The sequence below is a fragment of the Panonychus citri genome, unplaced genomic scaffold (genome assembly GCF_014898815.1).
Source record: "Panonychus citri isolate SS breed McGregor unplaced genomic scaffold, ASM1489881v1 Contig00138, whole genome shotgun sequence".
Classification (NCBI taxonomy): Eukaryota; Metazoa; Arthropoda; class Arachnida; order Trombidiformes; family Tetranychidae; genus Panonychus; species Panonychus citri.
This window is the reverse complement of record NW_026515543.1, coordinates 4,278,404-4,292,377: the sequence shown is the minus strand read 5'-3', so window position 1 is coordinate 4,292,377 and position 13,974 is coordinate 4,278,404. Positions and strand designations below refer to the sequence as shown.

At 31.0% G+C, this 13,974-nt stretch overlaps 4 protein-coding genes across 8 annotated transcripts; 3 read left to right on the top strand and 1 right to left on the bottom strand.

The window, feature by feature from the left end:
• Positions 1-50: 50 nt before the first annotated feature.
• On the top strand, positions 51-4,883 carry LOC128393837 (ubiquitin carboxyl-terminal hydrolase 31-like). The gene is given in 6 exon segments (XM_053354061.1): positions 51-1,063; positions 1,371-1,622; positions 2,025-2,628; positions 2,737-3,894; positions 3,897-3,944; positions 4,015-4,883. Coding segments are annotated over 6 exon segments (3,036 nt in total). The 5' UTR covers positions 51-589; the 3' UTR covers positions 4,515-4,883.
• A 1,571-nt stretch (positions 4,884-6,454) lies between these two features.
• Positions 6,455-8,328, bottom strand: LOC128393839 (uncharacterized). Of its 3 annotated transcripts, none has more exons than XM_053354064.1 (8): positions 8,056-8,328; positions 7,883-7,990; positions 7,673-7,799; positions 7,534-7,610; positions 7,255-7,470; positions 7,029-7,188; positions 6,886-6,971; positions 6,455-6,822 (listed from the first exon to the last, which is right to left on the bottom strand). In XM_053354064.1, the coding sequence occupies exons 1-8, from the start codon at positions 8,279-8,281 to the stop codon at positions 6,626-6,628; spliced, it is 1,197 nt and encodes a 398-aa protein (XP_053210039.1). In that variant the 5' UTR covers positions 8,282-8,328; the 3' UTR covers positions 6,455-6,625. The 3 variants fall into 3 exon arrangements, with proteins under 3 accessions (XP_053210039.1, XP_053210038.1, XP_053210041.1); XM_053354063.1 differs by having other exon boundaries at positions 6,883-6,971; positions 8,056-8,327; XM_053354066.1 differs by lacking the exons at positions 7,534-7,610; positions 7,673-7,799 and having other exon boundaries at positions 6,883-6,971; positions 8,056-8,327.
• Positions 8,329-8,785: 457 nt separating this feature from the next.
• LOC128393097 (40S ribosomal protein S19S-like) lies at positions 8,786-9,574 on the top strand. The gene is made up of 2 exons (XM_053353224.1): positions 8,786-8,966; positions 9,113-9,574. The coding sequence occupies exons 1-2, from the start codon at positions 8,878-8,880 to the stop codon at positions 9,495-9,497; spliced, it is 474 nt and encodes a 157-aa protein (XP_053209199.1). The 5' UTR covers positions 8,786-8,877; the 3' UTR covers positions 9,498-9,574.
• Positions 9,575-10,184: 610 nt separating this feature from the next.
• On the top strand, positions 10,185-13,878 carry LOC128393096 (CAP-Gly domain-containing linker protein 1-like). Of its 3 annotated transcripts, none has more exons than XM_053353221.1 (4): positions 10,185-10,400; positions 10,527-10,625; positions 11,625-12,492; positions 13,146-13,878. In XM_053353221.1, coding segments are annotated over exons 1-4 (1,086 nt in total). In that variant the 5' UTR covers positions 10,185-10,399; the 3' UTR covers positions 13,264-13,878. The 3 variants fall into 3 exon arrangements, with proteins under 3 accessions (XP_053209196.1, XP_053209197.1, XP_053209195.1); XM_053353222.1 differs by having other exon boundaries at positions 10,185-10,409; XM_053353220.1 differs by lacking the exons at positions 10,185-10,400; positions 10,527-10,625 and having other exon boundaries at positions 11,117-12,492.
• The last annotated feature ends 96 nt before the right edge of the window (positions 13,879-13,974 follow it).

The following is a 13,974-nucleotide window of genomic DNA, read 5'->3' as shown; positions in this document are numbered from 1 at the left end:
AAGTTCCCCATGTTTCCAATTCCAATTCTTTTTTCTTTCCAAATTCTAATCACTAACATCAAATTAGAATAAAATGAGCGCCATCTACTATGTAGATCTCGAACTAAAGTGAGAACCTATAATTTCATTCGCTTGTTTTGAAATATCAACTGTTCAATTTTGGTAAACATTTCAAGTGATTCTGTTCAAATTGTGATAACACTTTTGTTTTTTCAACGAAATCTTAGTTAATTAAATTGTTCTTTTTATTTTCTAACTGTGTTTTCAATTAGTTTTTGTTTTCTTGTTTCTGGTCGACAATTAGCATCAATTCAAACTTGTGAAACTTGAAACTTCCTCAATGATGTTTGGATTTGATTAAAGGCCCATTTGGCCTATTTACAGTTAATTTTTTTTTCTTTTTGTTAAATTGGAGAAAATCTTTTGGAGCTTTTCATTTCTCTTTTTTTTTATTTACCGTTTGTTAGCTTTTTTCCAATTTTATTTATCTAAGTGTAATTAATGTATGTCTATTTATTTAAGTAACAAACAAATAGGAAGTCTCTACAATCTAATTATAATTAGATAACCATTATGAGAGGTTATCATTATGAGAGGATTAACTGTATTAAGTTCACTTTTTCAAGGTCCAAATCAATCTAAACATTTACGAATGGATAATTCCGTGGTGACCATCGGTGAATCAATGTTCGGTATCAAAAATCATGGTAATACCTGTTTCATGAATGCAATATTACAATGTTTATCTCATACCGATTTGTTGGCTGAATATTTTGTTATGAACCATTATAAGATTGATTTGGTTAAAAACAAGCAGATTAATTTGTGTAAATATGGTTCTCATGGTGAAGTGACCTGCCAATGTGCCCTACTCTTTAAATCACTTTGGACAAACAATTATTCCCCCGAAATATCAAATAAGTTTAAACATCTCGTCTCGAAATACTGTAAACAATACGAAGGAAGTGACCAACATGATGCCCAAGAATTTCTATTCTTTTTATTAGACATTTTCCATGAGGATCTTAACATTGCAACCAAAAGAAAATCAAAAAAATTAAAGGTAAATATATTCTTTCCCCACTCTTCAACTAATCACTTTCATCTCGAATGTGAATAAACCATATAAACATTTTTCCAATCATTACAATTAATCAGAATCTAATCTTGTGATCCTCATTTTTTTTATGGTTCTTCATCTTTCTTTTCCCCTTAATCATCTTATTGTTTATTGGTTTACTCACGTTGATGATAATGATGATGACTAACTACAAATTATCCGAGATATTTATCAATTATTCTGTTTTCTTTTTTTTTCCTTGTTTTATATTTTCTTTTTTCCATTTTTTTTCTCCTTCTTTATTACTCAGCAAATTCAGAAAAATTGGAATAAATCTGATGAGCTAATTGCTGCCGAAACTTTGGCCTACCATAAGAGATGTGATTCCAGTTTCATTCATGATCTATTTCAAGCTCAATTACGTTCATCGTTAGTCTGCCGATCATGTAACAATTACAGCAATACCTTTGACCCTTACATGTGCCTTTCAATTCCGGTTCCTATCAAACGCACACAAACTGTCATAATTAACGTATCTTATTTAGATAATATAACAAAAATTGTAAGTATTCAGTGAATATAATCAAATCTACTCAACCATTTTAAATATCAACTTTCCTAACAACTAACAATATTACAGTACAATAACATTAACCATCAACGATTTAATTTTGATGAAAGAAAATCAAATTGTTGATTAATAACAAAAGGATTTGGTTGTGGTTATATTTTCATTGCAATTTAAATTTACTATTATTTTTTTTACCTTTTTCTCAATATTAATAATATTATCCAAGGTCAATGATTAATTATATATATTTTTTTCACCTTTTGTTATTGTTAATGTTATTGTGTTTTTTATTTCTCATTGTTATTTTATTTCACTGTGATTATACATAAGTAATTATTAGCCATCATCATTGTTATATTAATTTCATCTCATTGTAATATTATATTTTCAAAGGTGCGTATGGTTGTTACTATTGAAGCTCAAGCAACTCTACGGGAATTGCGAGATAAAATATCACGATTGGTTAAGATTCCCGAACGTCAGATGGTCCTTCTAGTTGTAGAAAATGGTTCTGAATTGAAAGAATTGATCAAGGATAAACTCACCATGCATGAGATACTTGATGATATTGATAATGTTGAAGTTGAAGCTATTGAAACTCCTTTAACACCCACATGGGGAGCCGAAAATTATTCAACGCTTGTCAATGGTTCATCAACATCAACACCTAGTTCGTTGATAATAAATAATTCATCAACGACGACAACTTCATCTTCCTCTTCATCATTATCATCATCTTCATCGCCTCATCCTCCATCACAACAACCACCATCTTCCCAACCCTTGACCCTTTTATGGATTAACCGGGTTGGAATTGGAAGTGAGAATAAAGTTTTTGGCCCTTTCTTCAGTATTTCTCTACCAAGAGAATCATCTTTCAAGGAGATTCAGCATAATCTTATGAAAAAAATGTCACCAATATTAAGGAAAACTTGTGATCTCGCAATAGTCAAAGATTCAACTTTGTTCCGCTTAAAAGTAATCGACGGATTACCAGGTACGATAACAATCGATTAATTCAATTCTTCCTGTTTCTACTTAACTGTTCCAATTAACTTGCTTAATGTTTTCTTTTCTTTTTAATTTTAATTAACTTCTTTTCCAGGGAAATGTTACCTTCCTGAAGATGTTGACCATCCACTTTACATGCCAACAGTGGACAAAGCTTTGTCCAACTGTGAACAAACTGATTACCGAGGACCAATTCATCTTAAGCTTATAATTGAATGGGATCTTGACCTAAGACAAACCTTATTGGTTGATGATGACGATCTTTTAACAGTAATTGACGATCCAAACATTGAGTTTATCAAAGTTCACAATGAGATGGCCAATACAGCAACTTTGAAAGATTGTCTTGACATGTATTTTCGTGAAGAGCGTCTAGGCGCTGATAATGCTTGGATGTGTCCAGCATGTAAACGCCGTCAACAATGTATCAAAAAACTTTCCCTTTGGTCAACACCCGATATATTCATAATTCATCTGAAACGTTTCCGTCAAGCCTCAAATTCATTGAGAACTAAATTAACAACTTTGGTTACTTTTCCATTTTCCGGTTTAGATATGAACCCTTATCTAAGTAACCGTAACAATTACAATAATCATCTAAACAATAACAAACACGGAGTTGACACTGTTGACTTTGTTAACAACAACAATCAAATTAACAGTCAAATTATACGTAATTCATCAGGACGTCTACCATCACCGTGGCGTCGGCCTTCACGTGATAATTACAACAATCAAATTAACAATTCAAATTCAATACGCAATTCAACAGTTTATTTACCATCTCCATGGCGTCGACCCTCACGAAGTACTTTAACCAATAACAATACAATTGTATCTGGTTTTCCAAAACATGAAGATAATATTTACAATCTTTACGCAGTTTGTAATCATCATGGTAACATGTCTGCAGGTCATTATGACGCATACTGTCGCAACGTTGTCGACGGTAAATGGTACTCATTTGACGATCAAATTGTTACTCCAATTCTCGAGCGATCCGTAGTTACATCAGATGCTTACATCTTATTTTACCAAAGATCAACTCTTTCACCTCAAGTTTCATCTTGTTCCTCCTCTTCATCATCCACCAATGGTTCATCATCAACAACCTCTTCAAATAGTTCATCAACAATCAGCAGCTCAGCATCTTCATCAAACAGACCAATTGATCATTGGACTTATCATCTTGCACCACAGATAAAAACATCAACAATTTCAACTTCCATCTCTAATAGATCATCTCCTAGTTCAGCAAAAGTTCAGATAATTTATCTTCATCAAGCAGTCACCATGGGTCAGGTTAGTAAAAAAAGATGTCAAAGTGATTCTCAATGCTGAAAAATTCATTTTTTGTCCTAATTGTTTTCAGATTCATCTCATAAAAGAGATCACAATGGAAAAACCAACCACAGCAATCAACTGTCTCGTGGAGCTCGCGCCTATTCAACATTACCTTCAAGGAAACCATCTGATTCAGCTAAAAGTTCATTAAAAGATTCTCGACCAATCTCACCTCCGATCAAAAGATCTCAAAATATTTATAGTAGTATGAGCCTAAGTAAGAGTAGAAGTAACCATTTAATTGATAAAATAAAATCAACTCATTCACCTCAAGAATCACATCAACAGCAGCTATCAAGACCAAAGAGTCTATCATCCAATCTTCATCGTCATCCCGGTACAATTAATAACTCGAATGGACCTTTGTCATCACCCTCTCATCATACCAAAGGAATTGATGGTAAATATAAGGCTAATTCGCCTGATTGTTTACCTAATAATTACTCAATTGATGAGAATCAACTTCAACAACCTTCTCCTCCCTCTTTGCAAGAAAGCAATAGGTATTGGACGGTCACCTCGGTTTAGAGACGATCTCTTTTCATGTTTCGTTGGAATATTGAGTTGAACTTATGGCCTCGAATATTTTGGACAAACAATATTCCCATATTGACATTCCCAAAATAACCTGAGGAGGATTACGATGAGCAGACAATCAACTATTTCGAACCAAATCATTTCAACTCTGGTCAATCAACTTGTGGCAATTAACAAAATTTAACCAACTTGTTTTTATTTATATTTCTGATGTGCAATAATATTGCACAATTTAAACCCGTTAACTAAAACACTTTACCCACCAAAACCCAAACCACACCAAAGAACTAACCAGGTAACGCTCTTCGGGTAGTTATCGTTGATTCTATTGTTAATTTAATAACAATTAGCATTTCCCGATACTTGCTTTTTATCAGTTGGATTTAACTTGAAGTTAATCCAATTCATTAACCCTTTGCTCTCTCTCAACCTCACTTTATATCCTCATCATCACTTTGATCCTTTTGTTGTTATTAATCAATTCTTATAATTGGTTTCCCGTTTTGCCAAAAATAAGCTCTCATTTAATTATCACCTAACATTCAACTAATTAGCCGAAGCTATTTAGTTTCCTTAATTGTTGTGCTGATCATATAAAAAGAAAACCGGAGATTATGGTGATTAACGTTGATAACCGTTAAATCAAGAAACAATGGATCAACTTTAAATGATGAAGAATTGATTGTTCATGATTTATCTTATTTTGTTTTATTTTCTGTTGTAAAAAAATACACAAAAGCAAAAGGGAAATGATATAATACACATGGATCATCAAGTGATAACAAGCTGTTAATATTAATTACAAACCAACAACAATTAAGCCATGAAGTTTCAGTGGATTAACAACTTTATCCGCACTATTGTTTTATTGTTAATCACAATTAACGATTCAACACTTTGGAGATATTTATTTTTGATAAGTCGCCTTCGCCTTTCATTAACAAATTATTAACTCAAATGATCAATTAGAAGGACCCAAATGATTAACCAGCGATAAAGATTTAATTTTTATGGACCATGTTAATGTTACGATAATCTTATGATAGATTATGGATCAACAATATTTACGAAAAAATATATTAATTAATTTGATTATCTTGACTGGACAACAATTGATGACATGAAGAGGAAACAGCAACAATTAATCATTTTACTAATCAAACATTTACTTTTGATGGAAACTTAATCATTACATTTAATTGTTCCTGTTGATTAACCTTTAACTCCCCATGTGAATATCTCATTCAAGTTACCAAACAACTCATATCTAATTAGGATATTTTAATTAACAACTTTAATCACTTTATTTTATTGGTCAGTTGAAATGATAAATAATTAGTTAATCATAAACTGTATTAACCTGTACTTACAAAATTAACATGTTCAAACTCAAACAAAATTAACCCTCTAACAAACTGTTATCCATTCAAATCAATTTGATTAATTGTTACACGTTCACCTAATTGTTTTCCTCTGTCACAATTAATTGTCACTAATTCCTCTTGTTAATTATGTTAACTCATTCATATATTGTTTCTGTCTTTCTTCATGTATCATTTTCACATGTTCTATTTTCGTTCTCTAATTGTGATTAACTGATTGTTCCTACATATTATTTACCAAATTGAAAATTATCCTGGTTAATGTATAATTTGATTCTTAATCATCTGTTAAACAATTAGCTAATTGTTGTCATCCCATTTCACAAACTATCAAAATCTAACTGTTTCTATTTTCTGATTCTACCTTGATTATTGTTAAACTATTAATAATTGTAACAAATCTTGATGTTAATAATCAAATTAATTAATGTTAAGACTGTGACAATCAAGCCAAAGGGTTTTAATTGTCAACTATAAAAAAATTGAGATTAATAACATAAAGATTTGATTCGCCGATTGTATAATTAATTGTTAAAATCACCAAAAATCTATTCGATGTTCAATCAATTTAAATGACCATTTAATTTTCCAGAAACATTTCCAAAAATTAATTAATTGTTCAAAATACACATTCAAGATTAATAAGATTTTCACAAAATTTTCTCCAAACAAAAACAATCAATCATTTCAATTGCAATCACAATTAATCTTGATAGTCCATCACGATGAACAGTTAATTGTTTCAACTAATGATTGATTGTATCGCTGATTATCAATTGGTAATCCATTGAAATCAACACAAAAACATTGACCATCCAAACATTGGATTGGATTGTAATTACCAAGATGATCACAATTATAATTAGTCCAATTTTTATCGTTCACTTTTCTCAGCATATCTTTATCACGAATACAATCTGTGCAAGGAAACAATTTAATTAGACAATTAACGAGGAAATAGCGATTTAATTACTTACTACATTTAATTTTCTCAATATCTGGTGAATCTCTTGAAATTGTTACTTGGCTTCCAAACTTTTCACCTTTTTTGTTTACGCAGAAACAACTGATCACAATTAAGAAGAAAATTAATTGTTGTTGATTAAGAGCTCTAAATTGTTACCTTGTTTTATCACATTGTTTAGCTTTGAAGGTTCCATCTAAATCACAATCAGGTAATTCGTAACCAACAACATAATCAAATGTTTTCTTGAGATTTGTAAGTTGATTAGTTTTTCTGGTTAATTCAGACCAACAAGGGAAATCTGATGTTTTTTGATTATCTGAAACAATTAAGCAGCAATTAACAGCGTTTAATATTTGATTTACTTTGTTTTGATTACACTTACAACAGGGTAACTTTTTAATATTATTAATTGTCACTGGAACTCCTTTAATTGCTCGTCCATGATTAGATGTTGAATCGATACAATAACCATGGGTATTAGTTAATTGTAAACTTAAATAGTTACCATTTGATTGACATTGTGGTGAACCAGAGGGTATTTTTAATTGTCCCTGATTGTTTAACATTGAACTGATTGAATTAAGATCACGGGAACAAGCTTAGCACAATTAAATTAGATTAATATCATATTAAATTATATCTTTTCCTCTGTGATAATTACCACAATTAACTGATGATTTTTGGGTCTCTAAAAAATCACCGAAAATTTTGTTTCCATTTCCATCAACACAGAAACACCTAAATTGTTGACAGTTAATTGTTAAAATTTTATACCAATTTGATTGTTAATCTTTTAATACCTTGAATTGAAACATTGGAAATTGAAATAATCACCAAAATAATCACAATTAGTGATATAATTTAAATTGTTTCCATTGGTGTTTATTTCCAATGCTTTTATCCGTTTGGTCAAACAATCACTTTTACCTGTAACAATTTAGACTAAATTTATTTCTCATTATTTTCACCAATCAAAATTATTTAAATTGTGATAATTAACTTGTCCTTACCTTGGACACATTTAGCTAATGGTTGATTGTCAGAGCAAACTAATTGTTCACCACAAATAATTGCTGGGATATTTTGATAAGACGTTTTAACACAATTCTCGTCTAAATCTGTTGATTAGTTTTAATTGTTAATTTTTTGGATAAAAATTGAAATTAAGGTTAATTAAACTCACCACCAATCTTGACACAGAGATTACAACAGCCACAGGTCGTTGAATTAGTCAAAAGTAAATAGCCTTCAGGGCAATCGGTTATTTCTTGTGGACATTTATTAATTGTACAATAATTAGATGAGCAAACATCAACTCCAGTAACAAGACTGACCGATAAAACCAACAATAGACATGAAAAACTGTTCATTAAATATGAAAATTTAATTGTTGACATTATTAGAAACATTCAATTCAATTTGTTGTCTTAATTGTTGGAGAAACAATCAAATCATTTTGTTTTATTACAAGAACCATAACAATTTATCTAATCAGTTATCAAAATATATCATAAACTTTTATTTGTTCAAGAAAATGATTTAAGATGGAAAATATTTATTGGAATGATGAAACTACGAAAATAATTAACTAATTTAATTGAAAATTCTGAAACAATTAAAGTGAAAGAAAAAATCTAAAATCAAACCAAAGATAATAACTAATCATTTTCATTTGGAATACAATTAATTAGTCTAAATATCAACAAACTAAATATTCTTCATTCATTTCTAATCAAACCATCAATTTAAATGAACAAATTATTCAATCAATGAATCAAGTTGCTTTTCTCAACAATTAATAAGTTAATCAACTTTTTGGAAAAAGAAAAAGAATTCAAATTTACAGCGCAAAGTTGGATTCCTCCGCTAGATGGCGTTCGTGTTGCAGCGGAAAAGGAAGTTGATTTTTTTTGAAGAATTGAAATTTCTTGTTGGTTTTGGTTTGTGTTATTGGATTTGTTTTATCAATTTATTTAATTGTAATTAATTAAATTTTGTTACAATCATGAAATTAAACGCTAAGGTTAAGTCTATCGGTGTTAAGGATGTCAATCAATCTGTTTTGGTAATTGAAGTTGCCAAATTTCTTAAAAAGTAAGTTGATTTTGTTATGGTTTCTCTTGGTGTTTTTTTGTCTATTTTGTGGCCGGTGTGTTGTTGGCTTGATCATTTAATTGGTTTTGATTTATTTTGTTTGATTATTTTAATTAATTGAATGTTTTCTATGTTTTGTCCTGTAGGTCTGGCAAATTACCAATTCCAACTAAATTAGACATCGATATCGTTAAAACTGGTCTATTCAAGGAACTCGCTCCATTTGATCCTGATTGGTATTACGTTAGATGTGCAGCCATTGCTAGACATCTTTATCTTCGATCACCATCAGGTGTTGGTTCCCTTAGACGTGTATTTGGAGGTAGATACCGACGAGGTGTTCGACCATCACACTTTTGCAAGGCTAGTGGAACAGTTCTTAGAAAAGCTTTACAAAGTTTGGAAGCATTAAAATGGGTTGAAAAGGATCCAGTCTCTGGAGGACGTAAATTGACATCACAAGGTGTCCGAGATTTGGACAGACTTTCAGCTCAACTTAAGGCAACAACCAGAAGTGAAGTGATCCTGTAAACAATAGCAACATTTACGAGACTTTCAATTCGTATTACATAAAAAACAAATAAATTAAAAGTCCTTATACAAAAAAATGGTTTAATCCTGATAATCATTTAACACTTCACTCGAGAAACAATCTTTCAATAGAATAACTTTTCCTCTATCATGTTGATAAAACTGTATTCTAATCAAACTTTCGGTAAACTAATCGTTCATTCGGCCAAATTTCGCTCATTTAGCCAAATAGCAAATCATTAATTTGCTCAAAATTTGGTAACAATTACAATATATTAATCCAAAGACCTTGTTAAAGTTACAATCAAAAACGAAGGCGTGATAATTAATATCTTTCAGGCCTAAAGACCACAAAGAAGATTTCAACCTAATGGTAAATCACTTTCAAGGAATAAATCAAATAAAAGTGTTGATTGATTAATCAAATTCAAAAGCAAAGAGAAACAAAAAATGAACAATCAAATTAAATTGCGAATCAACATGAAAATTAACATTCGTACATTAAAAGCTTAACAGTTAACCAGAATTCAAACCTTAGCAAAAACGAAAAGTTTTTCATCTCACTCACTCACTTTCTCTTTCTCTCTCTCTTTCTCTCTTCTATTCTTCTCATTTATCATCTTTATCATCTTGATTATCTTGATCATCATCTTGATTACCTGTTTATTAAATTGTAGCCCACCTAATATACTTGGAATTGAGTTTCCGTGGCGCCCAACTAGTTTAGTTAACAACCTTACCTTGATTAGTGAACATTCAACCAACAACAATTACAATTGATTCCCAAACATCAGCATTAAATTTCATCATTTAAACAAACAATTTACTAAAAATTAAGTGAACAACAATTTAAATCATTAATTCATTTGGATAAAGACAAAAAGGATTAACAAACAACAACAAGTAATTAGAGTTACAATTATTTTCCAATTTTCAAACTTTTACTTTCACTTTTTTCTTTCGATTATTGTTTCTAATTGATACGAATATTAATTTAATTAGTAATTAATTTTAATTTCTTTCTCTCAGTGAAATTTTATCTCAGAAATTCATCAATTGAAAGACCAACTGTTGATTTTAAAATGAGTGACGATATAATTACGGATACAAAGAATTACCTATCAAGTGGTAAGTTAACAACAATTTAAATCAATAGCAATTAGTAAATTGATCAATTTATATGTGTGATTAGTGCAACAATTTACCCCTAACAATATAAACATATTGACTAATGATGATTTGCTAAATTAATTCTTGAATTGATTAACTATTAATATCGAAAAAAAGTTTTTTTCTTCTTCTGTTAAAGTTAATTGTTGTTTACTGTTGATAATCAGAGATTTTTTTCTTCATATTCTTATTCATTCAATTTAGTTGATTGTTACCTTAATCAACTGCACACTCACATAAACACATTAAAATACATTTGCAATCATCTAATCACGATGATTATTTTAATCATCATGATGATTGTCAATTTTTTAGACTCCACAATCAGGGCAACTCAACAATCATTGACATTGATAATGACTAACTAATCAGTAAAACTATTAATCGAGGTGAGAATCAACAAATCACCATCAACTAAATTATTAACGATATACCAGTTTTTTTTTTGCTCAACTCATCATTATTATAACAATTTAGTTAACGGTAATCAGAGAGTAGTTGGTTGATTAGTTAACTAACGAAGGTAAAAAAAGGAAATCAATTGATTGAAAAATCGTCTCGATCTCAACGTTACTATTTTTAATTGTTGTGTGTCAGTATTATTATTATTAACCCTTTGTTAGTTAAATATGATCTGTAATTCTTGTGGTTTATCAGCGTCAGAATCAACTAAACATCAACAATTAACTTCAACAGTAAAATTAACATCTAATGTTATTATTAATGATGAGGTTGATGGTGTTATCTTGCCGAGGACAATTAAAAGGTGTCCGGTTAAATCATGTTTGAAGAAACGGACATCGTTGTTACCTCCGCCTTCACCTTCACCACCGCCACCAACAATTAATCAATCATCTTCCTCATCAACATCAACCTCATCTTCATCATTATCATCACCCGAATCAATATTAGCCCATTGCGATGAAACTTTGACTAAATTGCGTCTCTCATTTACAGATGGCCTGATTGACGATTATATTGTCGGTGATCGTGTTTGGGTTGACGGAAACAAGCCAGGCTACATTCAGTTCATTGGTGAGGTTCATTTTGCCGACGGTGATTGGGCTGGGGTGGTCCTCGATGAGCCGATTGGTAAAAATGCTGGTTCAGTGAGTGGAAGGCGCTATTTTTACTGTGAACCCAAACGTGGACTTTTCTGCCGTCTCCAGCGGCTTTCACGTTACCCTTATTCGTTTGGTAAGTCCACTCCCGACTCTGGTATTTCCGCTGATGGTGAAGTGATTGCTCGTGGTCTCCGTCGTTCTCTTAAAACTGGTGGAACCTCATCTCGTGGCGGTTCACCAAGTCGTTCATATACCAGTAACTCGGAGCGAAGTCGATCTTTATCCCGATCAGTTTCCAGGTCACCTGAATCATCTCGATGGTTATCCTACTCGGAGACACATCATGATCCCAATTGTCCATCTTCCCGATCATCTTCTCGTAGAGCTGGATCACCGATGCGCCATCGATCAGTCAGTCCATTAGCTCGATATGCTTGGTCCAATACTGATGACCTTAGTAACCTGATCGCCGCTGATGATTATGCCACCGAAAACAGATCAACTAAAGTTTACTCTTACACACTTCCCCGTAAGCCAACGTCAACTTTAACCACCGTCTCCACGGTGACAACAACAGTTGACGGCCAATACAAACCAGGTCCACTTCGTCCTGGGGATAAGGTGTTCGTCAATTCATCCAAAGGTCTTCTAACGGGTCGCCTTCGGTTCATAGGGTCAACCAATTTCGCCGCCGGTCAATGGGCTGGAGTTGAACTCGATGAGCCTCATGGTAAAAACGATGGACAAGTTGCTGGAAAAAGGTAAATCAATTGACTCTTATTTAGATCATAATTTATTTTTATTCTAATAGTTTAACAATTAATTTTCTATCCAATTAACATTTACAATCAACTCTCTCTCCCTCTCATTAATCACTAATTACGCCATTAATTGTACGATTAAAATTTTATCGATAATTGGAAATTTTCATTTATAATCAATTCTTGTTACAATTTGAAAGACATATTTTCACAATTAATTTAATAACATAATTTTGTTGTTTAATTGTTAACTTTTAATCAAAAGGAAAGACATTTAATCAACTGACTAAATTGTTGATCACAACAAAGACTAGTTATCCTTGATTAAATATATTGTTTTTTTAGTTTGGTGTTATTTGATTGTCTTTCAACAATTAAAAATTTTCTCGCTGACAAAATTAAATTTTCATAATTCCCATTGGGAAGATGATTAAAAAAATTATTTAGTATGTTTCAAGGTCAACTGATTGTTAATCACTATCAGCGTTAATTTAATTGTTAGAAGAGTTTATTTCCACAGTTAATTAATATTAATTATCACATAATAACAATCTGGAAACAAAAACCTCAATCTGGAAAAAAGTTATTATTTTCACAAATTTTGATTCTAAACTTTAATTGTTAATCTGTTAATTGTTGATTCTTAATCACAGATACTTTCATTGTCGATCCCGATATGGCCTATTTGCCCCGAGCTACAAAGTGGTCAAGGCGGATCCCAATCGGATGACCACAGTGACCAGAACCGTTCGTAATGGACCAAGATTTTAATTGGGAAATAATGATTAACATCAACATCTGATTTATCTGCGACAATTTAATTGTTGTAATCGTCTTCAAATTTGATTGTTGTCCTTTCATAGTTAATTATTTTGTTCTGTGTTCAAGTCAATCTATTTGTCTCTCTTTTTGATTACTGATTCATTTACCTTTTTTTACCCTTTAATTCATTGAAATTTAATTTTCTTCTTTTGCTTCTGACTGTTAACAATTAACTCTAATTAGTTGAAACAATTTAATTGTCTTTTTCTTTTCCGTTTATCATCTCATACAACAACAATTAAACCAACAATCAAATCAATCAAATAATTTTCTTGTAATTTCATTAAACATGTTGATTAAAATGCTTTTGTTTCATTAGAAAGTTGATAATCAAGTCCTTAGATCGTTTACAATTTAAATTGTTATCACAATTTAATACTCTAATCAGTGGGTTGTCTTATAGTAGTTAATCAACAACACCCACAGTAACAATCTGATCAATTACAATTAGCATTAGATTGATAATCAACTAAATCTTTGTAATCTCAATTGTTTGTTTATTAGATAACAATTAACATTTCCAAGTAAATTGTTGGGGTTTTTGCCCATCGACCAAAATGCTAATCATTGATAATCAACAATTTAAAATTAACTCACGAGTCTTAAATCACAAAGTGATCAGAATTTTCTAGATAATTATTGGAATTCACTCCAACTATT